Source organism: Rhodnius prolixus, unplaced genomic scaffold (assembly GCF_049639745.1).
Source record: "Rhodnius prolixus isolate KJV_2025 unplaced genomic scaffold, Rpr scaffold_5, whole genome shotgun sequence".
NCBI lineage: Eukaryota > Metazoa > Arthropoda > Insecta > Hemiptera > Reduviidae > Rhodnius > Rhodnius prolixus.
This window is the reverse complement of record NW_027411624.1, coordinates 16594296-16620938: the sequence shown is the minus strand read 5'-3', so window position 1 is coordinate 16620938 and position 26643 is coordinate 16594296. Positions and strand designations below refer to the sequence as shown.

The 26643-nt window shown below is 35.3% G+C and overlaps 1 protein-coding gene across 3 annotated transcripts in view; it reads left to right on the top strand.

The window, feature by feature from the left end:
• The window catches only part of LOC141458884 (neurotrimin-like), a 708924-nt gene that overhangs the window by 491599 nt on the left and 190682 nt on the right, over positions 1–26643 (top strand). For all 3 annotated transcript variants that reach the window (XM_074137436.1, XM_074137438.1, XM_074137437.1), the window contains exon 2: positions 13635–13732. In XM_074137436.1, coding sequence (XP_073993537.1) covers positions 13635–13732 — 98 coding nt within the window. The remainder of the gene's footprint in view (positions 1–13634; positions 13733–26643) is intronic.

Below are 26643 nucleotides of genomic sequence, written 5' to 3'. Positions count from 1 at the left end.
AAATAGATTAGTTAGATAGAAAAGTTGGGCAAAACGGCTAAAGTCACCGTGATTCGTTCGAGTCTATTGTAACATCAACCCGGTTAACCGTGAGCTAACCTATTTCACAAGCAGATCCCAAGAACGCCTGAGAGACGGCTTCGCAGAGCCTTGTGAAAGAGTCTTGCTCCTGCTACACCCTTGAAATGGCGAAAAATGTGGTTAGGTTTCTCTCTTCACAGTTTAGCAAATCCAACCATGACCAACATCGCGACCAGAACTAGCAGGCTTATCCAGAGCGTACAAAGTCTATGATTCTTGGAGCCCCCCCAGCGCTGACTTAACAAATATAGGCCGTTAACATTGGCGCTGTCGCTTTCGTCTGTCTTTGACTAAGCCAGGTCTCAAATTCACTGTGGGCCTAGGATTTACAGACTAATTTTGTCACAAACACTGGACATTCCGGACACATTAGAGGGGTTTACTAGAACCTCTTCCCCGGCCAATTCTGCAGCCTTCTTCGTTATCCACACAATTCACACGAATTAATTGGAACCACCTACCTCGGTGAAGCATTGAATACTGTCCCAGACCAGTCTCCAGTTGTCTTGGTAGGCGCTAATGGTATTCATTGCCATCTAAACTGTCGAAATCGATATAATATCCTGTTCTCTCATAGCATTCAACCAAATTTTTAATAACATTTAAGAAAACTGCTAATAATTATGATAATTAAAAATATTAAGCCACTCTGTACATTATTATTATAAGCAGCGTATTAAAAGATTAATAATTGACTAAAAGCTAAAATTAATATAATAAACAAACCAGGATTTAATGGATTTATAATCCAGTTAATTTCCAGAGGGATGGTTGTCTCTGCAAGTGCGGCCAGGAATTACCATTACATACATCTCTCTCCATTATCAGGCTCTCTCCGGCTCTCTAATCGAGCCCCTTGTACTTTCATTTCGCGGTCTCCTGCATCCCCTTTATTTCATTGCATAAATTCTAATTATTATATTACAACTTTTTGTTTTATGAACTTAAAGTTTAATTACTTAATTTTTTAGTAATAATTCTGCTTAAAAATGATTTTGTTGGGCCACTAGTCTGTGTCTTTTTTTATTCAGTTGAACATGGGAATTTTTTTAAAAATAAAATTTAGCATTTATAAAGTCATACTTTAGATAAATATGTACAGAAGTATGAATTGTAACTTAACAAGTAGGAGGAGAGAATCTATTCGGCGGGAATGAAATTAGGTGTTGAATGTTAATTAAGTGCGCGAGTTTTTGAGTGGTTCAAGCGTTTCCAAGATGGCCGAGAAGACGTCGGAGATGATGACCGCCCGGGGTCGCTCTTCCACGTCCAAAACGGATGAGAATATCGATTATAATTAATCAACATTACTACCGTGAGGTGCTTGCTCAACTCCAAGAAAGAGTAAGGAAAAAAACTACCCGATTTGTGGAAGAACAAGTCACATGGGTGGTTCTCCATCAAGACACACTGCATTCTCTGTCAAGGACGTTTCTAGCCAAGTACGAGGGTCGTATGAAAAGTCCGTGCAAAAATAAAAACTCCTTAATTTTTTGGGGTAAACCTTTTTTATTTTTCAACATAGTCTCCTTTTAGGCTCTTACACTTCGTCCAACGCTGCTCTAGTTTGTTGATCCCTTCCGAATAATAGGATTTGTCCAAGTCTGAAAAATAGCCATTCGTTTCTGCAATCACCTCCTCGTTTGAATAATATCTTTTTCCCGCCAGCCATTTCTTCATATTGGGGAACAAATAGTAGTCCGAGGGAGCCAAGTCTGGTGAATAGGGGGGATGTGAAACGAGTTGGAACCCTATTTCCATTAATTTTGCGACCACAACTGCTGAGGTTTGAGCTGGTGCGTTGTCGTGATGGAAAAGGACTTTTTTGTGGGCCAATCGTGGGCGTTTTTCTTGCAGCTCGGTTTTCAAACGGTCCAATAACGATGAATAATATGCACCTGTAATAGTTGTACCCTTTTCCAGATAGTCGATGAGGATTATTCCTTGCGAATCCCAAAAGACAGTCGCCATAATCTTTCCGGCCGAAGGAACGGTCTTCGCCTTTTTTGGCGCAGATTCCCCCTTGGTAACCCATTGTTTAGATTGTTCTTTGGTCTCAGGAGTGTAGTGATGTATCCATGTTTCATCCACAGTGACGAAACGACGCTTAAAGTCCTGCGGATTCTTCTGGAACAGCCGCAAACCGTCCTTGCAACACTTCACACGATTTCGTTTTTGGTCAAGCGTGAGCAATCGCGGCACCCATCTTGCGGATAGCTTTTTCATGTCCAAATGTTGATGCAAAATATTATGTACCCGTTCATTCGAGATGCCCACAGCACTAGCAATCTCACGCACCTTCACTCTTCTGTCATTCATCACCATATCATGGATTTTATCAATGATTTCTGGAGTAGTAACCTCAACAGGGCGTCCAGAACGTTCAGCGTTACTTGTGCCCATATGGCCACTCCGAAAATTTTGAAACCACTTATAAACTGTTCTAATCGAAGGTGCAGAGTCACCATAATGTTTATCAAGCTTCTCTTTAGTCTTCTGAGGCGTTTTGCCTTTCATAAAGTAGTGTTTAATCAAGACACGAAATTCTTTTTCGTCCATTTTTTGAAAATCACTCGACTTCCTCGATTCAAAGGAATGCCAAACACAAAGAAATAGACCGATCTGGCTGACACTTAGTGTGTGTTCTTCCAAGAGATGCTACTAACTAAACATAACGTCGATACGCGCCAGTAGTGCTATCTCTCTGACTTTGCACGGACTTTTCAAACGACCGTCGTACAACATCCCAGTTTTAGGCCATCCGCCTTATTCGCCTGACCTGGCCCCAGGTGACGTTTATCTGTTTCCCAAAGTCAAATCTGCATTAAAAGGAACACGATTTCTGTCCGTTGAAGCTGTGAAAGAAAAAGCGGCACGCGTCTTGCAGGAGCTGACAGAAAAAGACTTCCAGCACTGTTTCGAACAATGGTAAATTCGCATGGAGCGTTGTAGGAATAGGGGAGTGGTGTATATTGAAGGTGATATTAACTAAATATGTATAAATTTAAAATAAAATGTTTTACAGCAATAGTCTCGTTATTTAATAGCCACACCTCGTATAAGTCTAAGAATGATTTCTTCCTGAGTGAAACCAATTTTTTTATTTTTTGCTACTAGTTTCTGGATGCAGCGATATTTGAATAACCATGAGTCCCCTTTTGCGAAATGATTTCATACAAATCATTTGAGTCAAATCAAACTTTTAATGATAATTTTAATAAAATATTTCTTCTTAATTATCATCTAATAACATTAAAGATAACTAGAACAATTTTAATGTAGGTAGTCTAAAATACACCCAATTCTTGCTAAATAAGCTTTTTGCATATCAGTAGTGCTGTATAGTACAAGGCCAGCAGCATGTAATCGAAGTTAAGGGAGCCCCATATATGTAATGTTATCTGTTCAGCTTTTGCGTTGCCGTAAGGTGTGGGCTATTTAAAGTTCCTCTCGGTTGGGTGGAAAAGTTTGTGCATAGAATTTATGAAGGTAAAGCGTATGAATATATACAGCGTACCACTGGCTAGTGCCGCCTCTCTAGAACTTTCTAAATTACTCTAATACACTATCTCATTATATTACAAATAATGACCACTCTATTTGTCATTTGTAGTATTCTGTTTTATTCGTTCGTTGCACAAAGGAGAATTAGGATATTTTTTATCACTTATCAGTGAATTTATTCTTTATTGGTCCCAGTTTCAAAGCCATTACAGCAAAAATAGCACCATTTGACGATACAATTTACCTCTAAATCATTGTTTACATTTTGGGCCATCATTAATCTTCACTAAAGACAAAAGATTTTTCTTATTCTTTTACCAGTTTTAACCAGATTGGTGAAAACGGGTTTATTGTAGTTGGTTGCCTTAAAAACTAGATATGGCTATTGGTTAGAAAGAAATCAAAACCGTCATTATCCAATACTACCATCTCATGGATAACCATTTTATTTAGCTTCGTGGTTATTATGTGATTTAGGTAGTTCCTTTTATATAGGATGAAAAAATAATTGCCATTTCAGTCGTGATACATTTTTCTGCCGAGCTTTCGACCTAGGGACTAGGTCATCTTCAGGGCTGTGGAACATATTTACAGATTGTTAACAATAATTCTATTAAAATGAATATGTACAATGTAAAGAAATTTACAAAAATTATTTACCTAGTTTACAAAGTAATATTTTTACATTACAGGGTTGGTGTGTCTTCTGTCTTGTCTGTTCATGGACTGAATTATGATCGGTCTGTGTGTGATAACATACATATGTGTTAGGTTGTGTGGAAGTCAGTATGGCGTATATGTTATGTTGTTTAAATTGTTCATGTCTGTTTTGAAATTTAAACTGTTTTCTGGATGTATATCATTTCTAGCACTTTCCTTATTTGTGTGTTGGTTTCTGATTTAATTATCTTTGTATTTGGGAAATCAAAAGTGTGATGATTTTCTGTGCTGTGTAATGAACAGACAAGACAGAAGACACAACAACCCTGTAATGTAATAGTATTACTTTGTAAACTAGGTAAATAATTTTTGTAAATTTCCTTACATTATACATATTCATTTTAATAGAATCATTGTTAACAATCTGTAAACATGTTCCACAGCCCTGAAGATGACCTAGTCCCTAGGTCGAAAGCTCGGCAGAAAAATGTATCATGACTGAAATGGCAATTATTTTTTCCATCCTATTGAAACTATGAATCAGTCACCAAAAATAATGAACAACAATCTTTTTATATATTTTGCCTACTGTTACGCGCAAGCATTCATACTATTACTTAAGCATACATACTAATACGTAAGCATTCATACTAATACGTTAGTTACTCACAACAGTAAGTGTAGAAGACACATCAGTTTTATTCTTACAAGCTTAACTTTTCGTTTCTCTCTTTTCTTGCGTCTTAATTTTGATTTCATCGCCACCGTTTGTCTTTCCTATTATTGTAGTCAATTTGCCTACCTTTTAGGCATCGTAGTACCGTCTTGCAACTATTTGATGCTGTGGAAGATATATGTTTGTAAATTGAAATTTACATTCTCCAACTTAGGCTCCATATTTTTATTATTTACAAAATTTGGGAACAAAATTTTGGGATTTTGTTTTTAAGGTGCGGTCAACATCTCTGAGGATTATTGACCGCCCGGTGCTTTTTTTTTTTTTTTTCTCAGTGCACTACCGGGGCTTTCCGTTACCGATAACACTGTTTTATCACCGAACAAGCCAAGCTGCTGGATTCGAACCCAGAATCTCTGTGTTGGAATCCAGTATTCGCTAACCACTCAGCTAATCTCTTCCCCTGAAACATTTGATAATTTCTAAATAATCAAGATGTTTATTAACCTACAATTGAAGCGGTGAGATTAAAAAGGAAAACATTCCCACTGACCTAATTTTTGGGGAATAGAAAAAAACTTCATAGCAAGCAAACTATAGTTTTAAGGCTAAAATGTAAAATTGCAAATTTGTTCATTATAACTATGGTAACAGTACTGTATAAGTGTTTTTGGGTTATATTCAATAGTTTTACCCTGAGAGGCCAATAAAACTGTGGGAATGTTATCCTTTTTAATCTCAGTACAAAAAAAGGATAGAAAAACCAAATAACCACCTTTGGTTTTTTTCAAATTTCCAGTATTTATTGACTTAAACTATGAAAGTATTATAAACGTTTTTAGATATTCGAGGCCTGTCTAAAAAGTATCCGACCTTTATTTTTCCCTCGCAACATAAAGACGGTAGCGCGGCGCCACTGTACTCAGTAAAGGAAGACACCTTCATGCGCATCTGTGAATTTTGTCACCGCCTTCCTGCGCGTCAGTCGCTGCCTGTGGTCGCTGAGAGTGGTGCTACACAACGTGTTCGTCGCATTACAGATTCGCTCAAGATGACTGAACCATCAAACTTTGTCAAAAGCTTGGTGATTCTCAAAGCGAAACAATTCGTAATGGCGGAAGCCAATGCCAAAAAAAGAAAACAAAAAAAAAAAACAATTCGTATGATTCAGCTGGTGTTTGGAGTCGAAGCGATGGGTGAAACACAAATTAAGGAGTGGTTCAACCGTTTCACAAATGGCCGCACATCAGCGGAGAGTGACCATCGTTCTGGCAGACCCTAAACTGCTCGGAGTGCAACCTTTGTTGAGACTGTGCGAAATTTGGTGATGGCAGATCGTCGCTTGACCGTGCGGGAGATTGCCCAAGAGGTTGGAGTTAGTGCAACTTCAAAACGGAGGTCCTTTTGTTCCGGGGACAACAACTTGGTCACTCTCCGCTGATGTGCGGCAATTTTTGAAGCAGTTGAACCACTCCTTAAAATTAAGGAGTGGTTCAACACAAATGTGTTTCACCCATCGCTTCGTCTCCAAACACCAGCTGAATCTCACGAATTGTTTCGCTTTGAGAATCACCAAGCTTTTGATTAAATTGACGCAGTGCCTTTGCTCAACACGTTCAGTCATCTTAAGAGAAACGGCAATGCGACGAACACGTTGTGTGCACCTCACTCAGCGGCCCACAGGCAGCGACTGTCGCGCTGGAAGGCGTACTATTCATAGTACAATAACATTTGAGCTAATGCTAAGCGCCCTGGTGGCCAAACATTCTCAAAACTCCCCATTGAGGTTTAAAAGGAAAACATTCCAGGAATATTTGCTTTCTTAATCTCAGTCAAATATTTAAGGGCTAGTTATGGCATTAGAATGTGGAGGGATTTTTGCTTTCTTTACCTCAACAGATGCGTTTAGGTATAAACAACAAAATGGCTGTTTCAACTCATTTTGTCAAAAAAGTGGAATGTTTTCCTTTTTAATCTCACCGCTTCAATCATATTATTTATTTCCAAATTAAAAGTCTTTACTATACTAATAATAACTATTATTATGATTTTTTTTTACAGAAGATGAATCATTACAATGTATAAGTGCTATTGGTGGCCATAATTTTAAATAAGTGCTAGAAATAGTTAATACACAAAGTTTGCAATATATTTGCAGTCAACAGAATTGAAAACAAGAAATGTTTAAAATAGTGGAATAGACTATATTTAAGTCTACCTCATGCACTTTAATACAAAAGGAGAGTTAATCTAGATGGCCATAGAATCACCAATTGCCGATACTGGTCAGGTGTAAATCGCAAATTCTCTCCAGTGTTACCCATAGTAACAACACACAGTCCTGTAATGCTGCCTTTAAAAGGGCAAACCACCGATGTCCTTCGATCTTCCAACCTCCCTCATGTTTATAACCACCATTTTCTTCCTCTCCAATACTCTTTCTAAAAACCCAAAGAGACCCCAAGTCAAATCACATTCGTTTCGTGTTCAGATTAAAGATTAGAAGAGGGAAAATGGTTGGTGTATAGAAGAGGACAACTGCAGTGTTTGTTATATAGATGGGTGTACATTTTATACGAAGGGTGCCCACCCACCCTGGTATGTAGTTCATACATAGTTCAGCAAGTGTAACCTTCTGTATGTTTCATGAGGTCGCATTACGTTCAGCTGCCTCTTCGCACATACACTTGCCCTCTGAACGTGTGTGTGTTAGTGTAAGCGATAAATACACTGCATTACAACAAACCCTGGATTAACTTTTAATGGTTTAACTGTTTTCAATGCACCTATCTCATTATGTTTACATTTTCATTTAAATAATTAAATTTGAAGCATGCATTAAAAAACAAAAAAACGATAATTTTAAGCGATGCATAACTTGCAATAAGAGAAAATTTTGCCCAGAATGTGGAATCCACACTATACTTAAAAACAGAACGAACGCAGTTCTCTTTCCAGATTAGTCAAACTAAGGATTCAAGATTGGCGAGGAATCGGTCAAATAAAAAAAACAACTCGTCTTTTTGACAACGTTTCGTCAAATATATTGTCTTTTTCAGGGCATGGCTATGCGGGTTGGTTGGGTTACAGAAACTAAGAGCCAGAGCTGGAGAAAAGATAAATATACGAGGTGTGTTCAAAAAGTAACGGGAATTTTTAAATTTCGCGGGTTTGGAGAGTCTGATTGTAAATTTTTTTTTTTATTATGTTGGTACACATGCCCCTGAAGTACGATAAAATTTTCAGTAATATTCATTGTTTACTTCTTAAGTGGCAGCCGTTAAGGTTAGACGTGTTTTTCGAGCTTGGCGATTTTTGTTTGTTAAAAAAAATGGATCAAAGAATTTGTATTAAATTTTGCGTAAAAAATGAAATAAAGTTTAATAAAGTGTGTGAAATGTTAATAAAGGCATATGGTGAGTCTGCTATGAGTAAAACAAGGATTTACGAGTGGTATAAGCGTTTCCAAGATGGCCGCGAAAACGTTGAAGATGACGAACGACCTGGACGTCCAAGCACATCAACAACCGATGAAAACGTGAAAAAAGTGAAAGAAATGGTTATGAACGATCGCCGAATCACAATCAGAGAAGTCGCTGATGATGTTGCCATATCAATTGGCTCATGCCATGAAATTTTTTCGGATGTTTTGGGTATGAAACGTGTGGCAGCAAAATTTGTTCCAAAATTGTTGAATTTCGAACAAAAACAGCGGAGAATGGAAGTTGCTCAAGAGTCACTCAATGAAGTCGACAACGATGCGGATCTACTGAAACGTGTTATAACAGGGGACGAAACATGGGTTTACGGATATGATGTCGAAACTAAGGCTCAATCGTCCCAGTGGAGGCATTCTGGATCGCCAAGACCGAAAAAGGCTCGACAAGTGCGGTCGAATGTGAAGGTTATGCTCACTGTGTTCTTCGATTTTAATGGCATAGTGCATCATGAATTCTTGCCACAAGGTCAAACAATCAATAAGGAGTACTACCTACAAGTTCAACGCCGTTTGCGTGAAGCAATCCGAAAAAAACGCCCGAATTTGTGGCAAAACAATTCATGGATTTTGCACCACGATAATGCACCTGCTCACACTTCATTGCTTGTTCGTGAATTTTTGGCCAAAAACAAAACTTTAACGATGCCCCAGCCTCCATATTCGCCAGACATGGCTCCATGTGACTTTTTTCTATTTCCAAACATAAAGAGAACATTAAAAGGCCGTCGTTTTACAAGCATAGATGACATTAAAAGCGAATCGCTGAAAGAGCTGAAAGCTATCACAAAGATCGAGTTTCAGAAGTGTTTCGAGGATTGGAAAAAACGCTGGCACAAGTGTATTGTATGCGAAGGGGACTACTTTGAAGGCGACAATATTAATGTAGATGAATAAATAAATATTTTTTTCAAAAAACGAAAATTCCCGTTACTTTTTGAACAAACCTCGTATACAGATATAGCGGGACTTACACGGGAATTTTGGTAATGACAATGGGACAGACACAATAGAGTAATTACAATGTTCAATTTTGACAATAAAATAGATATTGGGAAATTGCTGTTCATTCTTTTTGGAGACTGATTCATAGTTTCAATAGGATGGAAAAATAATTGCCATTTCAGTCGAGATACATTTATTCTGCCGAGCTTTCGACCCTAGGGACTAGGTCATCTTTAGGGCGATTTCCCAAACACAAAGATACTTAAATTAGAAACCAACACACAAAAAAGGAAAGTGCTAGAAATGATATACATGTCTAAGACAGTTTAAATTTCAAAACAGACATGAACAATTTAAACAACATATACGCAAACTTACTACAAAATACTTGACAATTGGCAACATTGACTTCCACACAACCTAACACATATCACACACAGACCGATCACACTCAGTCCATGAACAGACAAGACAGAACACACACCAAACCTGTAATGTAAAAATATTACTTTGTACACTAATAGGAACATAATTTTTGTAAATTTCGTTACATTATACCTACATATTCATTTTAATAGAATCATTGTTAACAATCTGTAAATATGTTCCACAGCCCTGAAGATGTAAACTAGTCCCTAGGTCGAAAGCTCGGCAGAATAAATGTAACACGACTGAAATGGCAATTATTTTTTAATCCGATATTAGGAAATTTCTTTTAATACAAAAAGCCGGAAAAACCAAAAACCCCTATGAACTAAATAACATAAGAACCAAATTCCCGTGTAAGTCCCGCTATATCTGTATATGCACACAGCGTGGTTCGCTCTCAGCCTGCTTATTGTCGCAACAAACCATTTATTAGTGACAGTTCCCTTAAACTATGGTTGTCTACTAGGTAACTGATCTCCCATTTCATTTGTTAAATTATGCCATTAACTATTTTTATTCTCCATTTTACAGCAACAATATACCCATATATACCCATATACAGCAGCAATACCTGCTTCTCCATTTCTGGCTCTTAGTTTCTGTAACTCAACCAACCCGCATAGCCACGTAAGTTTCAATAATTATAAAAAAATTATTGTACGTATTTTATTTTCTCTTTTATTTACTCTTTTTTTTACTGTTTTTCTGTGTTACTGATTCTCTGAATTGTTTGTATTTGTGTATTTGTAATATCCAGGCTTTGAAGAGGACAATATCTATTTTATTTGTCGAAACGTTGGCAAAAAGACGAGTTGTTTTCTTTTATTTGACCGATTCCTCGCCAATCTTGAATCCTTAGTTTAATAATTTACGGTCACGAAGCCAATATATTCATTTCCAGAGTAGGTTTTAAAAAGATTACAGTTCATTGGATATTCATAATACAAGTTCAATCAGTAGGTAAAAGTGAAGAAGCAAAGCAACAGCAAAAGAAATATTAGAAACGCCCAAGATATTGAAGACTTTTGATTAGAAAAATTCAGGTACAAAGTGGCTTTTTTTAGAGAGAGATAAAAAGAAATAGGGTCAGAACACTTTTTTCAAGAAAAACATATATTTAAGTAAAAAATAATTATTATTATTTTGGCTTTTTTTTTTGGCATTGGCTTTCGCCATACAGCCAGCATCATCTAGGTGCTTTTTTTTTTTTTTTTTTTTTTTTTTTTTTTTTTTTCCGGCGCATCGACATCTTGGTCATTAGCGCCCACTATCATAGTTCTTCTTATTTCCTTATACTACACGAGCGGGGATGACACATGTGTAGACCCATAGCTTCCAATCACTACACCTTGCTTAACAAGGTAGGGTGGAGCCTGGGTCCGCAAAATTGTCTCCACACATCCCCTCTTATTTCATCGACATTGTCGACGAGGGGGAGTGTGGAATATAATTGTGACATCCCTTAATTAAACTAACGTTTATAATACATATCTAAATCTGAATTAATAATTTTAAATGTTTTCTATTATATTTATTGTAGGCAAAACCAAAAGTATTATAATTTCTAGGTTTACTATTTGCTTGGGCTTTACTGAATACTAAATCCGAGGAGGCTATTTACTCTACTAGCAGTTGGATGTGCAGTACTTTGAACTAATATTCCTGCACATCCTAAAATAAACTAGAGCTAAATATAATTAACCTAATGGGGTTGAAATACTCGTATAAAATTTCTTTCAACCCCGAGATAAAAAACCTAACCTAAACAGACATACGACTTTCTCGCCAATAAATACGTTCATGCCACTAAATACATTCACGCCAATAAATACATTCAAACTAATAAATACATTCACGCCAATAAATACATTCGTACCAATAAATACATTCATACTAATAAATACATTCTCACCTATATACAATACACCCATCCAAGGCATTCACACTAGGGGAAAGTACTCGATATTCCTTTCCCCTCTAAAAGGACTAACCTATAAATTAACCTAATTGCTAACCTAAATTTTAAGATATAAATTGATATGTTTTAGATACGTAAATAGCCTCCTGATGTAAGGAGAACCCTCTTGAAGGATAACGCGCTTGTCATGTGGCAGGCCTGCTGTTTCTCTCTGTGTTCGCAGTGCCTGACACCCTTCCAACACGTGTGACACTGTCAGCCTTTCTCGGCATCGCGGGCACCTCGGCCTTCTTTCGGCAATGAGGAGGTACCCATGTGTCAGACGTGTATGACCAATCCTTAGCCTTGTTAGAATAACTGATTCATGCCGCGGGTAATTCTCGACTCTAGCATTGAGCACACGTGGCCTTATCTCTTTTAGTTTTTCGTTAATGTTGTCCCACTGAACTTGCCACTTTCTATTTATAATAAGTTTCAAATAGGCTTGTAAATCAGTGGGACGTACAGGGATGACATCTTCAGAGGTAGTAGAGGCAGCTTCTTTAGCGGCCTGGTCTGCTCTTTCATTGCCGGACACACCTATGTGCCCTGGCACCCAGACGAATGTCACCCCTTGGCCACGTGCACGAAGTTCAAAAATTAGTTTAAAGATGTTGATGACCATTGGGTCCGTCGAGAATTGATCCCTGAGAGCCATTATCGCACTTAACGAATCTGTCAATACCAACGATTTATTATAATGATTATCTTTTATTAGCTTTAGGGCCTGGCAAAGTGCATACGTCTCTGCCGTGTCTAGGTGCTTATCACTAGAATATCACTCACTCTCCATTCTTACTTATAAATAAGTAAGAATTATAATTATAATTATAAGTAAGAAAGCTTCTCACATTCTTCCCTCTACTATATACGTACAACTATTTACATAAAACTTACAACTAATGGATGGATCAGTACTCTGTGCTCCTGCCATCCTTATAGCTTAACCTAAATTAAAATCACCGTAATCCTTCTCTAATCATTTTCTTCCATTCATTCTAATCGGCTATAACTTTTAAATACATTCATATTTCTATGCTATCTCTGCTACAGATTTAAGCACACAGATGTTGGTGGAGAATATTATGTCTTCGTAGCGAAATGTTGCATCTAAATACCCTGTATAAGTCGTCAAACATTCGTTTCCTTTCTACTACATAACGTGGACAAATCATCATTATATATTTGAAATCCTCCTCCTCATTGCAATCTACGCAAAGAGGAGAGAGGTCCTTTTTGTTGATCCTGTGAAGATACGATCCGCACACCGCGTGGTTCGCTCTCAGCCTACTTATTGTCGCAACAAACCATTTATTAGTGACAGTTCCCTTAAACTATGGTTGTCTAGGTTAACTGATCTCCCATTTCATTTGTTAAATTATGCCATTAACTATTTTTATTCTCCATTTCAAATTGCCTTAATTTAAATTCTTAAGTAGTTTTTGAGTACATACTTCTGTATCTTACATGAAAGTGTTTCAAACATATATATTAATTTATAAATTCTCATTTATTTAGTTTTGCCATAAACATTTGGACCCAAGTCGAAATATTCAATTATTATTTGGCTGGTTTAATAAACCTTGTGGAGCTGCTGCTATATATATTTCTAATTAGTACGCAATTAGGAGATTATTCTTGCTGTTATTGCTGCAAACAATTATATCATATTGTTATTTAGAACTTCATAATTTGTTTCAGAAATAACGACCTACATTGAATAACAGAAATAATACAATTTGATTTACATAAAGAAGTTTAGTTTTTGTGCCAAAATATTGTTTTCTATGACATTTTAAAACATTATTAATCTAACCTACAAATTATTATTGAACTTTCAATTAAATGATGACTTAATAAACACTTTTATTAATTTATATTTTCAGATGCGCCTAAGTTTGGGGAACCAATTTCAAACTTGACAGTGCCTGTCGGCAGGGAAGCTGTGCTCACTTGTTTAGTAGAAGATTTAGGCGTATACAAGGTGAGGTTTTTCAATTGTTATATTAGCTTCGTTTATTTTATACTTCTGCTTCTCTCGAAAAATTGTTAAAAATATAAACAAATTGTCGAATATCAATGGCCTTTTGTTGGTAAGACCAATTATACGTATTTTGCTGTTTAAGAATAATAATAGTTATTAATGAGTTAAAATCAAATAAAAGAAAAGTCGTGGCTAAAATGAGATTCGTTTTTGTAAATAAAAAGCTAACTTTGGAATTAAGATGGAAGGTTTTGGAAGTAGAAGTTCAGAAAAAATGGAAAATCTTAGCCACTTTGACTAGGAATTCCTTAGTTTTTAACTTCCACAGTTCCATTTCATGCCAGCGTTGAATTAAACACATTAGGTCGGCTTTTTTTGGAAGTAGAAGTTCAGAAAAAATGGAAAATCTTAGCCACTTTGACTAGGAATTCCTTAGTTTTTAACTTCCACAGTTCCATTTCATGCCAGCGTTGGATTAAACTCATTAGGTCGGCTTTTTTTTGGAAGTAGAAGTTCAGAAAAAAGGAAAATCTTCAGTAGTTTTACTAGATATTTTTTACTTTCTACCTCGAACATTAACTGAGTGAATGAGCTTACGTTAAACTCCATTTATAAATGCTTTTCTAGTTCTTGATCCTGATACATGTCGTTCAATTCCTGATTAGACTATTATTCATTTTTTTTTTCTAAATACGCCGGAAAAATCATCACTGAATTGTCCCTGCCATTAGGTTGTCTATGAACAACTGATGTTAAAACTGTTTTTTAAATTATTATAAATGTTTACTGCATGAAAAGCTGCATCCAGTATCAGTTAATATTTCTCTTTGCAATATTTCCCTTCTTCAACCTCATTTTTATTTCTAATAATAGCTCCTGTTATTTAAATTGGCAGACATTCTCAAACATCTGGACATCTAGCTTACCAGATTCCATTAGTGGATGCTGCTCTTCTTGTTTTTCTTGGATTCATGTGTTTTTTAACCCAAAAAACCTTCGCTTCTTTTTACCAAATCCCTCTAACATTCCTGCTAGTGCTGATGGGACACGTCCTGATAGTACAGTTTTATCAGCATAAACCAAATAGCTGTCTTAGCTTTTAGGCTTAATAAAGATGAATTTTATTGCCTTCTCTTATGCTAAGATAAAATAATTGAGGTGGCAGAGGATCTTCTTGTCTTAAACCTTTATAATACAGGAAATTGTTAAGATTGTGCCGATTATACTGAACTAGCTTGTTTTAATTCGCTTTGTTAACCTTGACAACTGCATTATATTATAAAAATCATTCTTGCACAGGTATTGGCTAACAGTATTGAACAAAAAAATCTTCTTATTTTTCACTAGAGAATTATCTTAGTATAGTGCGTTTTGAAATTCTTTTACTACCATTTCTAATAAATTAAATCACTCTAAACAGCACAGCTGATGTTCAAATGGAAGAAAATGGAGAAAGAAACTTTTCCAAATGAGTAGTTAGTTGTAACTAACTTAGTGCAAGTATATATATAATGTTTGTGTTTGTGTTTTTGTTTGTATTAGTGTATAGGAAAACCTTTGCTGATTACAAAGTTGAGATAAGTAAATACGTTAATCAGATGGTTTGGAAACACTGATTGGGAGCCAACCTTTGTTATTGTGTTTATGTTGTAGGTTGTATTAGTTTCCAGCATAAAACTACCACAACATTAAATCTGCTTCAACGTTCATTTTACCATTTTGCTAACTCATCTAACATTTTATCTAATATTTTAAGCTAATTTTTAACCAAATCTATTTATCTCCTACAAAAGTAAAGTAATTGCCTATTTTTTCAGGCGGGCTTTACGTCCAACTACCAAATTAGGTGTCGTGGACGGAAGCGACTAGCAAACATACTTTACTATACTTTTCTCATATTAAACATTAAATAAAATCCAAGGCCTAAGACCGGGAATCGAACCCAGTACCACAATACATATTAGCTTCACTGCTCTCCGCTTCTAACCGCTCGGCTACAGTGGCGCCTTATTTATCTCCTATATATCTTAGGCAATATTTCTCTGCCTAGAAACTCATTAATCTATCTTTCCGCAAATACACACTCGTTCAATCTGGTACGCTCGTTGTACACGTGTAGATCTACCACTATTATTTGTATAATATGAAAATAGCCTGCTGAAGCAGTTCTAAGGGAAAGGTGGCTTAAGTAATTAGATATTAATTAAGTGATTCTACATTTTGTGATTTTAAATATTAAACACTTTCTTGGAACCCCCTACACTAGACTTAAAAGAACAGAACTGAACGGACGCTATCGACTACTTAAAAGACTCTTAGACGATAGATCAAAACTCTCTCTGGACAACAAAAGACTAATATATACTTCTATTTTAAAACCCATCTGGGCGTATGGAATAGAGCTGTGAGGTTCAATCAAACGCTCCAATCTCCAAAGGATTCAATCTCTTCAATCTAAAATACTTCGAACTATCGTAAACGCTCCATTTTATGTCTCCAACCTGACTATACACACTGACCTTTTGTCACCCAAGTTGATGAAAACACGATACAGAAAACTCCACTTCAGCCTGCAATCTCATATAAATCCTCTTGCTCAAAATCTTTCTTCAAGAACTCTTCCTGATAACCAGGATAAGACGCCTTAAAAGACAGTGAGTTGCCTCGTGATCTCCTCTCCAGTGAAGAGAGTGGACTAACCATTTAATATTTGGGAGTGTTACCATTGGGTACCTTCTCCACTCGTTACCTTATCATTTATTACTCTATTGTATCATTGTTACTTACAGCGCCAACGCGCTGATTGTAGCATAATAAACGCAAAAAAAAAAATATTAAACAAAATATACACATGTATATTTTAGCTAATTATCAAGAAGCGCTAGAATTTTTAGCAATTTTATAAACAATAAAAATACAATTTTAGTCTTTTACATTGGAATCATTTTATTTCTAGGCTAGAAAGATGGATCTAGAAGTCAATTAGACGAAATCAATTATATGATTTTGGGACACAAAGAAATCTTTATTAGAAACTCCAAATGTTATTGGTGGAGGATCATGATTTTGAAAGAGTGGACAGCTTTGATTTTGTTTATTTGGTGATTGATCCACGTTAGTGACTTCATCTAGCAGCTAACAGAGCTTATAGGCTAATTAGGCATTATCTATCGAGTCTCTAACGCTGTACAAAATGTTGGTTAGGTCTTTGCTTATTAACAGATCAGAAATCTGGCAAGACAAATGAACAGCGTCTAGTAATTTTCCATCTAATCATTTTACTTCATACATTTCTTGAATTTAAGAGTGATTTTTCGCTCAAACCTGTATCAAGAAATTAGTTTTCACCCCCAAAATCGATATTATGAAGAAGGTCATATCATCATTGCTCATTGGACATCTTAATTTTTAATACATTAAAATTATTAAAAAATATTTTTACGATAATAAGTTTATATAATCTAAAAAAATTACCAACAAAAGAAACGTGCGTTTGGCATTCAAATATTTCTTATCCATCTGAATATTTCTGGTTGCTGCATATAAATGGAAAAAGATATGAAACTCGTAAAGTTTACTGAAATAGGAATATCCATCAAATATGGGGAAACTTCTCCAGAATAAAGTTGGATAAAGCTGGAAAAAAAAAGTCCGCTTACTTTAACTTAAAAAAAGTCCTCCAAAACATTCAGTATTCTTAATTTGGTGTTGATGTTCTAATTTTGGAATAAATTTTGTATTTCGTGTAAATAAATAAATTTAATTTAAAATATTTTGTTACTTATACTAAATTAAACCATAACTTGATAACTTTAGCAAGAATTTTATGTAAGAAATTAAAGTTAGTAATACGAGGGTGGTTTGAAAAGTTCTCGGAATGTACTAGAAAGAAGTGTCTTACCTCGTTGGAACGGCTTTTATTTTTCAACATAGTCTCCCATCAGTCATAGTCCAGTCATAGTCTCCCATTAGTCATAGACTAATGCATTTGGTCCAGCGATGTTCCAATACCTTGATACCATCTCGAAAATGAGATTCCTCCAGGCCTGCAAAATACCTCTCCAATTCGGGTGTCAGTTCTTCCGTGTAGGAAATCTCCGTCCACCGAGGAAAATTTTCAGCTTGATAGTCTGATGGTGCCAAATCAGGTGAATAAGATGGATGTGGTAACAATTCGTATCTCAGTTCATGAAGTTTTGCCATGGCAATAACACTTTGTGTACGGGCGGGCGTTGTCCTGATGAAAGATGACTTTTTTCCTTGCCAAACCAAGCCTTTTTTCGCGTATCTTTTCCTGTAGTTGGTCTAGGAGGTTTGCATAGTATTGCCCCCCGTAATTGTTTGGCCAGTAAGAAGATAATCTATCAGCAGAATGCCTTTTGCATCCCAGAAAACTGAGACCATGACCTTTCCGGCCGAACGTACTGCCTTTGCTTTCTTTGGTGGTGGTGACTCAGCATATTTCCACTGCTTTGACTGTTGTTTTGTCTCTGGGGTATAGTAGTGGACCCAAGTTTCATCTGTAGTCACAAACCGGCGCAAAAAATCTTGTTGGTTGCGCTGAAAACGGGCCAGACTTTGTTCGGACATTTCCAATCTGGTACGTTTATGGTCCAATGTCAAGAACTCTAGCACAGACATTTAGCGGTGATTCCGAGAACTTTTTCAAACCACCCTCGTATCTCCAAACTAAGTAGTCAAACGTTTTAATATTTTATAAAACTAAAAAATATTTTAATTATTCAAAAAACAAATAATTAAAATGTCTAAGATAGTATTTAAAGTACAGATTATAGAAATAATTTTCTTTCTTCCATATAAATGATCTTAAAATTATTAAATTGACCAGTTAATCGTGGAATTTAGTTTTTAAAAAAAAAACCCACAGAGTGCAGAATAAAATCAGACAATGGCTTTGTATACACGTCGAACACAGGGCAAAACAACAAAAAGTTTACAACGTCCGTAATAGTCACTGCAAGCTACTTTTTCTGCAATCTCTGGGGCTTGCAGATTACAGAGCAATCTGTGCTCATTCAAAAATCTTGCACCGCTTCACGTATGCATTCTCTAGTTAACTAGGGGACGCAAGAGCTTTTACAAGGAAGAAAAGAGCTTTTTGAATTCTGTGCAAAATGAAATCATGCTCGCACTGAGGTCTGAACCTCTATCTAAGGTAAAAAAAACGGGCATTGCACAAAGGGTTGAGAGCTTCTATTTGTGTGCCCAATTCCCAATCTCTAATGCGGAGACCAAACATGTACCAACCACTTATCATTTGGCTGACTCCCACCGCAGTTCTATTGGGTAAGATAAAGGAAACATCCCACCAAATAATATTCTTATTGTATTTTATTAAAATTTCGAGTTTTTATAGTTAATGGCAATTTTATATTTTTCATAACGAGTATACACGTCGATCGCACCGTAACAGAGATTTGGTTTGACGTGTATACACATGTGTATAATAGGCAAGTTTTTCTTGCTCACTCTTGTAATTATAATTAAAACAACGCAGTCATTTTATCTACTCAAACTTTCTAAAAAATTATCAACCATTAGAAAGAGATCTTCAAATGAACCACATCCATAATGGCCTAACAAACATATATATATGTATATTTTCTCTCTAGCTGAAAAGAAGCATTGCTACAGGACGTGGCGAAGAAAACTAAAAGTATTGCTAGAGCCAGTACTGTGTGAAAAGGCCGCAATGTAAACTAACAAAATGGACCCAAGTTGTGCTCTACTGGGCGAAGTTTGTGGTAAGAATTAGAGAGATGTAAACAACTTTGAAGGGAAACATGCCAAGATGCAAGTTTCTTTACTATTCTACTATTCCAGTTGGAGTACTGAACTAGATGAACTAAAAATAAATTAAAAACTTTTGGCCGATACATAGTTAGTTCTTTACTATCCTCGAATTAATTTATTAAAATATTGTTAAGAATGTTTAGTTTAGACACCATGTACCAGTAGTCTGTATTTTTTTAGTTATTTCGTGATTATATACCTACATACGAGGGTCGTTTGAAAAGTCCGTGCAAAGTCAGAGAGATAGCACTACTGGCGCGTATCGAGGTTATGTTTAGTTAGTAGCATCTCTTGAAAGAACACACACCAAGTTTCAGCCAGATCGGTCTATTTCTTTGTGTTTGGCATTCGTTTGAATCGAGGAAGTCGAGTGATTTTCAAAAAATGGACGAAAAAGAATTTCGTGTGCTGATTAAACACTACTTTATGAAAGGCAAAACGCCTCAGGAGACTAAAGAGAAGCTTGATAAACATTATGGTGACTCTGTACCTTCGATTAGAACAGTTTATAAGTGGTTTCAAAATTTTCGGAGTGGCCATATGGGCACAAGTGACGCTGAACGTTCTGGACGCCCTGTTGAGGTTACTACTCCAGAAATCATTGATAAAATCCATGATATGGTGATGGATGACAGAAGAGTGAAGGTGCGTGAGATTGCTAGTGCTGTGGACATCTCGAATGAACGGGTACATAATATTTTGCATCAACATTTGGACATGAAAAAGCTATCCGCAAGATGGGTGCCGCGATTGCTCACGCTTGGCCAAAAACGAAATCATGTGAAGTGTTGCAAGGACGGTTTGCAGCTGTTCCAGAAGAATCCGCAGGACTTTAAGCGTCGTTTCGTCACTGTGGATGAAACATGGATATATCACTACACTCCTGAGACCAAAGAACAATCTAAACAATGGGTTACCAAGGGGGAATCTGCGCCAAAAAAAGGCGAAGACCGTTCCTTCGGCCGGAAAGATTATGGCGACTGTCTTTTGGGATTCGCTAGGAATAATCCTCATCGACTATCTGGAAAAGGGTAAAACTATTACAGGTGCATATTATTTATCGTTATTGGACCGTTTGAAAACCGAGCTGCAAGAAAAACGCCCACGATTGGCCCACAAAAAAGTCCTTTTCCATCACGACAACGCACCAGCTCACACCTCAGCAGTTGTGGTCGCAAAATTAATGGAAATAGGGTTCCAACTCGTTTCACATCCCCCCTATTCTCCAGACTTGGCTCCCTCGGACTACTATTTGTTCCCCAATATGAAGAAAAGGCTGGCGGGGAAAAGATTTTATTCAAACGAGAAGGTGATTGCAGAAACGAATGGCTATTTTTCAGACTTGGACAAATCCTATTATTCGGAAGGGATCAACAAACTAGAGCAGCGTTGGACGAAGTGTATAAGCCTAAAAGGAGACTATGTTGAAAAATAAAAAAGGTTTACCCAAAAAATTAAGTAGTTTTTATTTTTGCACGGACTTTTCAAACGACCCTCGTATATCATATCTCTTTAACAAAAACTTACCAGTTTAAAAAGTTAATTATAAAGGTTGATTAAACGCCAAAAGGTACACAAATTAGAAGCTACGTAGGTTACAAAAAAGGTAACAACAATAACAAGACCGATTTTTGAAAATGCTGTTTTTGCCCATTTTTGGAATCGTTTTCCTCAAAAAACTGATTAATCTATGCTATTACGAAAAAAATGTACTCATAAATGAGGATATGCCCGATATTTTAAAGAAAATTTGGAAATTTTATCTTCTATAGATATGTATAGTATTTACTCTCAGACGGAAAATGCTACCTCCTATCATCTTGAACCAAACTCCTATACCAACTGTGGACAAAGTACGCTACCTTGGACTGCACCTAGACAAACGGTTGACATGGAATCCCCATACTAGACTGAAAAGACAAGAAACTAACCAACGTTACAAAACTTCTCGCCAGACTAATTGACAAACGATCTAAACTCAACCGACAAAACAAAAGACTCTTATATCTACTGTTACTGCGACCCATTTGGTCATACGGCACAGAAGTATGGGGATCGACTAAGCGTTCCAACTCACTACGCCTCCAGACATTGCAGTAAAAAATACTTCGAAAACTTCTTAACGCTCCGTTCTATGTATCTAACCTCACCATCCATAATGACCTCAAAATCCCTTTCATTACAGATCTTGCTAACACTCGTTTTCTTAAAATTTCATTCCTCTACACCATCTCATCCTAACCCTCTCATAGATCACCTATCTTCCTCCACATTACCAGGTAATCCTCTAAGGAGATTGAAGAGAAGATTGTCTCGTGATCTACTCTTATCGTGAGAGCAAAGCACGTTACTGGAGTGACACCATTGGGTGCCTTCTCCACTCGTGATTTTCTTCTATTTCTTTTTTCTTTTACCATATTTGCTTGTTACAACAACTGTTGCAGTGGTAAATTACAATAAAAGATTTTAATATATATATATATATATATATATATATATATATATATATATATATTATATAGAAAAAGAGAGAAAAAAAAATTGTCAAAGTTGGGTGCTTTTCAACGTTACGGTTTTTCGTGCAACACTTATACAACTGTCCTACCGGACAGTTTTAATTTTTAAAAAACCTAAATTATGAAACCTGGAAGTGAAGGAAGGTTTCAATCAGTGCTATAATGTAAATAAGTGCAAGAAATGTGATTAGAATCAAACATGCAAACAGGCTGTGAAAACATTAACTGTTTTAAGCAATATTGTTATCTGGCAAGTTTACAATGTTATTAAAGAGTGGCCAAGAGTGATATTGGTTGGTACGGTTTCACAAAATTTAGGAACATACCAATTGGAAGATATTGCAGCTTTAAACCATGTTCAATGCTGTTGATCAATTGTTTGTTGGGTTCTTTAAAAGGAGGATCTGGCATTAATGATGAGGAAATTTAAAGAATTATTCACCTGCTGAGATATGAGGATAAATAAAAAGGTATGAGATTAATGGTTGTTTTAGGAAATGAAGAAGTTGATTTGGACATAAATTGTAAACAACTTTTTGCGCTTCTAAGATATTTTTAGCATAATCTTAAAAACAAAGATTTGTACATACGCTATAATTACAACTTCTTTCACTATTTGTGAGTGAAAGTAAAACATAAAATACAGATAATTAATTACTCGCATTAGTTTCCAAATAGTTTTAATGTCCAAAGATAAAGAATAAACTAAAGTGAAATCTAAATGTTGTTCATTATTTGTTGATTCATCAAGAACAGCCAAATGTTGTTTAAATTCAAAGAAAAGTCTAAAATTATTCAAACAATTTAATCAATACTGTTAGCCGTTAGTTTCAAATGAAGATAATGTATAAACAACACACACTGGTACATAGAACTAGCATTAAACATTAATGCTTAGTGATGAAGAGATTGAAGTTCTGTGATGTATTAGGTTATCTCCAGTTGAATATCTACACGATTTGCTGTATCTTCTTGAAAGCAAGATTACATAACTATTGACCATCACTTGTATCCATTTTGCGGAGTACCTAAACTTCTGAATAACTTTGTGTAACAGTTTACTGAACTGTTCAAGTGAAATTAATAACAGTATAATTGATATTATAGTTTAGGAAATTCAAATTTACTAAACTGAAAATATTTTTTGTTATAGAAAACGATAAGTTTCCTTATAACTTACCTTGTTTGATGTTAGAAACATTTGTTTTTTCAAATGGAACGTTACATTTTTTTTTTGCATATTTTTATAGTACTTGAGCTCCTAAAAAAACAAATAATTTTTTTTTGTTTTAAATCGGTTAGGATTTTCAAAAGTTATGATAATTTAAAATATGAAAAACAAATTTCAGTTTACTGTCAAAATTACCTTATTTTTTTTTTAAAGAATCTGTTCAAACTGGGCACAATCAACGGATAGGCAAGCCAAAACTCTGGACTCCCACCCTCTGCTTGTAGCAGCACTTATGGTGGCGGAGTCAAGATCTAGGCAGGCTAGAGTAATTCCACGTTCAGGTTATTTTTTTCTACAAACGTTTGGTGTGGAGTTTTAGGAAGTCAACTAATCATCCCATACTTCTACAGAGACAACTTAACTGGTGCAAAATATCTAACTTTTTTTTTTAAGAGACATTTTGCCAGTTCTGCTTCAAGATGTTCATCTACAACGTCGGCTAAATATGTACTCGTATTTTCAACAAGATGGTTGCCCGGCACATAATGCGAGAGTTGTTCGACGTTAACTGGACAGAAATTTCCATGAAAGGTGTTTAGGAACTCATTGGCCACGATCCAATGGCCACCTCTACCTCCGGACTTAAACTCAATGGACTATTTTTTGGTGGGGATATCAATAAAATAAAGTGTACAGTACCCTTAAACCTGTGGCTACAGTCGATGATCTGAAAGGTCGAATAACTCCAGCCTGACTAGATTTTGACTTCACCACTGTAAGTGCAGCTACAAGTAAAGGGTGGGAGTCCAGAGTTTTGGCTTGCCTATCCGTTGATTATGCACAGTTTGAACAGCTTCTTTAAAAAAAATAAGGTAATTTTGATATTAAACTGAAATTTTCATATTTTAAATTACCATTATTTCATATTTTTAAACCTAACCGTTTTAGGTTTAAAAAAAAAATGGGTCAATCAATGAAAATAAACTAGACTAAAAATGATTAATGTTTCCTATTTTTTCGAAATTTCCCGCCGTTTAAAAACAAAGTGGGTGGAGCTGTATACTTGTGAGTATTCACACCAAATAATTTTATTGATAAATTTCTAGTTTTGACATTCAAATGAATATAATATATAAGATTTATGAATCAATATCTTGTCTTATAAGAAAGAGAAAAAAAAAAAGTTATCGAAGATTTAGTTCGGTTTGGCGCAAAGCATGTTGCCCCAGATGTTGTTGACATTTAACAGGGTAACCTCAGTCATTCTATCTTTGTCAGAACACCCCCTTTACTGCACTAAGCACATTTTATTTTATTTTTTTTTTACAGTCACTCGCTGGCATTTCCGACTATCATGGGCCAAAACACGAGAGACACAACAAGAAGGGAATCTACAGCCTTTATACTTAGCTGTATGGGAAAGGGAACTAAAAATGTCAAACCTTCTTCTACTCAATGCTTCTTTTATTAATATATATATATTCTTTTTTATCTTATCAGGTTTTGTTATTGAATATAATTTTATTGGATGGAAACATGATGTAGGAATAATAAAGAGAAAGAAGGCGGAAAGTGTAGCGTCAGCTGAATAAAAACTGATGCTTCACCGGCAGTGTATATATACAGGACCTTCTAAAAAACAATCCAGTCTCTGCGATATGAGGAGATGTATGCTGAAAAGGACAGACACGGTTGTCATTCCTGTATGTAATGTACATCTCTATGTTGGTTCCCCCCATTTATGAATATATGAATTGAAAATATCTAAATTAACCATGTGGTGGATATATTTATACGTACACAGATCTGTATAAAAGAATGAAATTCTGGTTACCAATTGACTATTCATGATTTAAAGATTATATTGCAAAAAAAAAAAAAAAAACAATCTAAAATTTAAACAAGAAAAAATACTTTAAACGCCCAATCTTCCTTTTAATGCAATTTTTACTTTTAGAAAATTTTGCAATTCAAACTATGAATTTAATTATATCTAAAGTTTAATTATTATTATTCATATCTTTGTCACTTACAAATTGTTTAAAAACAAGTAGCTTTGTCTGACAATCCGTGGACATGGTATTGGTAGCCCTAAATAGAATATAAAATGTGCCTTAAATGAAGATAATCACTTATATTATTTAAAAACAATATTTACATGCTACAGGACAACAATAATTTTAATACAATTTAACGTTAAAGTAAAGAGACAATTTCTACTTATTTGGAGTAACCGTGCTTATTAATGACAACTTATTCTTTTAGTTTAATTCTATCTGAAGTTTAATTATTAATTCATATCTTTGTCACTTACAAATTGTTTAAAAACAAGTAGCTTTGTCTGATAATCCGTGGACATGGTATTGGTAGCCCTAAATAGAATATAAAATGTGCCTTAAATGAAGATAATCACTTATATTATTTAAAAACAATATTTACATGCTACAGGACAACAATAATTTTAATACAATTTAACGTTAAAGTAAAGAGACAATTTCTACTTATTTGGAGTAACCGTGCTTATTAATGACAACTTAATCTTTTAGTTTAATCCAATTACATTATTCTGCACTCAATATCTAGTTATGAATAGATTTGTTTATAATAAAATTGTTTATGTTAGAGAGGAAAAAATTCTAGGAAGGTGGGGTTTATAGATAGATTGTGTAACTTGTAAAATGGCTTCGAATATTCTAAGAAATATTTATAGATAGGAATCAATAAAACAACCAGTTTCAGTTGTCTTAAACATAACAAAAACCCTCTTCATTATATGCTACGGAGAAAGTGCCAAAATGTAAACAATGACAAGACTAATTTAGCATTGACTTTACTGATTTGAAAGTTCATTAAATATTCAATGATCTAATTTACTTTTCTTTTCTTTAGCTTCAATCAAAATTGATCGCATCAATTATTTACTCGAGTAAAAGTTTGATTAAATTTTTAATCAAAGTGACTTAGTTTAATTAAACAAGCTACCACTAAATAAATTGTGAGGGGGGGGATAATCATTCATTTTATCATTTGAACGGCTCAAATTTTCATCAAGCTCTTAATCAAAATTAAATTGTTCCATCAGTTTTAATCAATCATTCTTAAACAAAGTTTGATAATTTATAGTTTAGCAATTTTAGTACCTACTCCGTGAGATTATTAGATAAAATTCATTCAATCCGGACTGTTTCTCATTTCTAATGAGAGGATTTTAAGTCAATTCCAAATTTTTCGAAATTAAATTTCTACGAAAGACTGCAATGGGAAATGTAAGATGTTTCTAGAATCGAAGACAATGTTTTTGTTGCCTTCACTGACTGGATGTGTTGCTATATCTAAGGGGATGTGATAAGACTTGTAAATTGATTCTCAGAAGATAAATATAAAACCTTCCTTCTTTGCCTTTTAAAAGT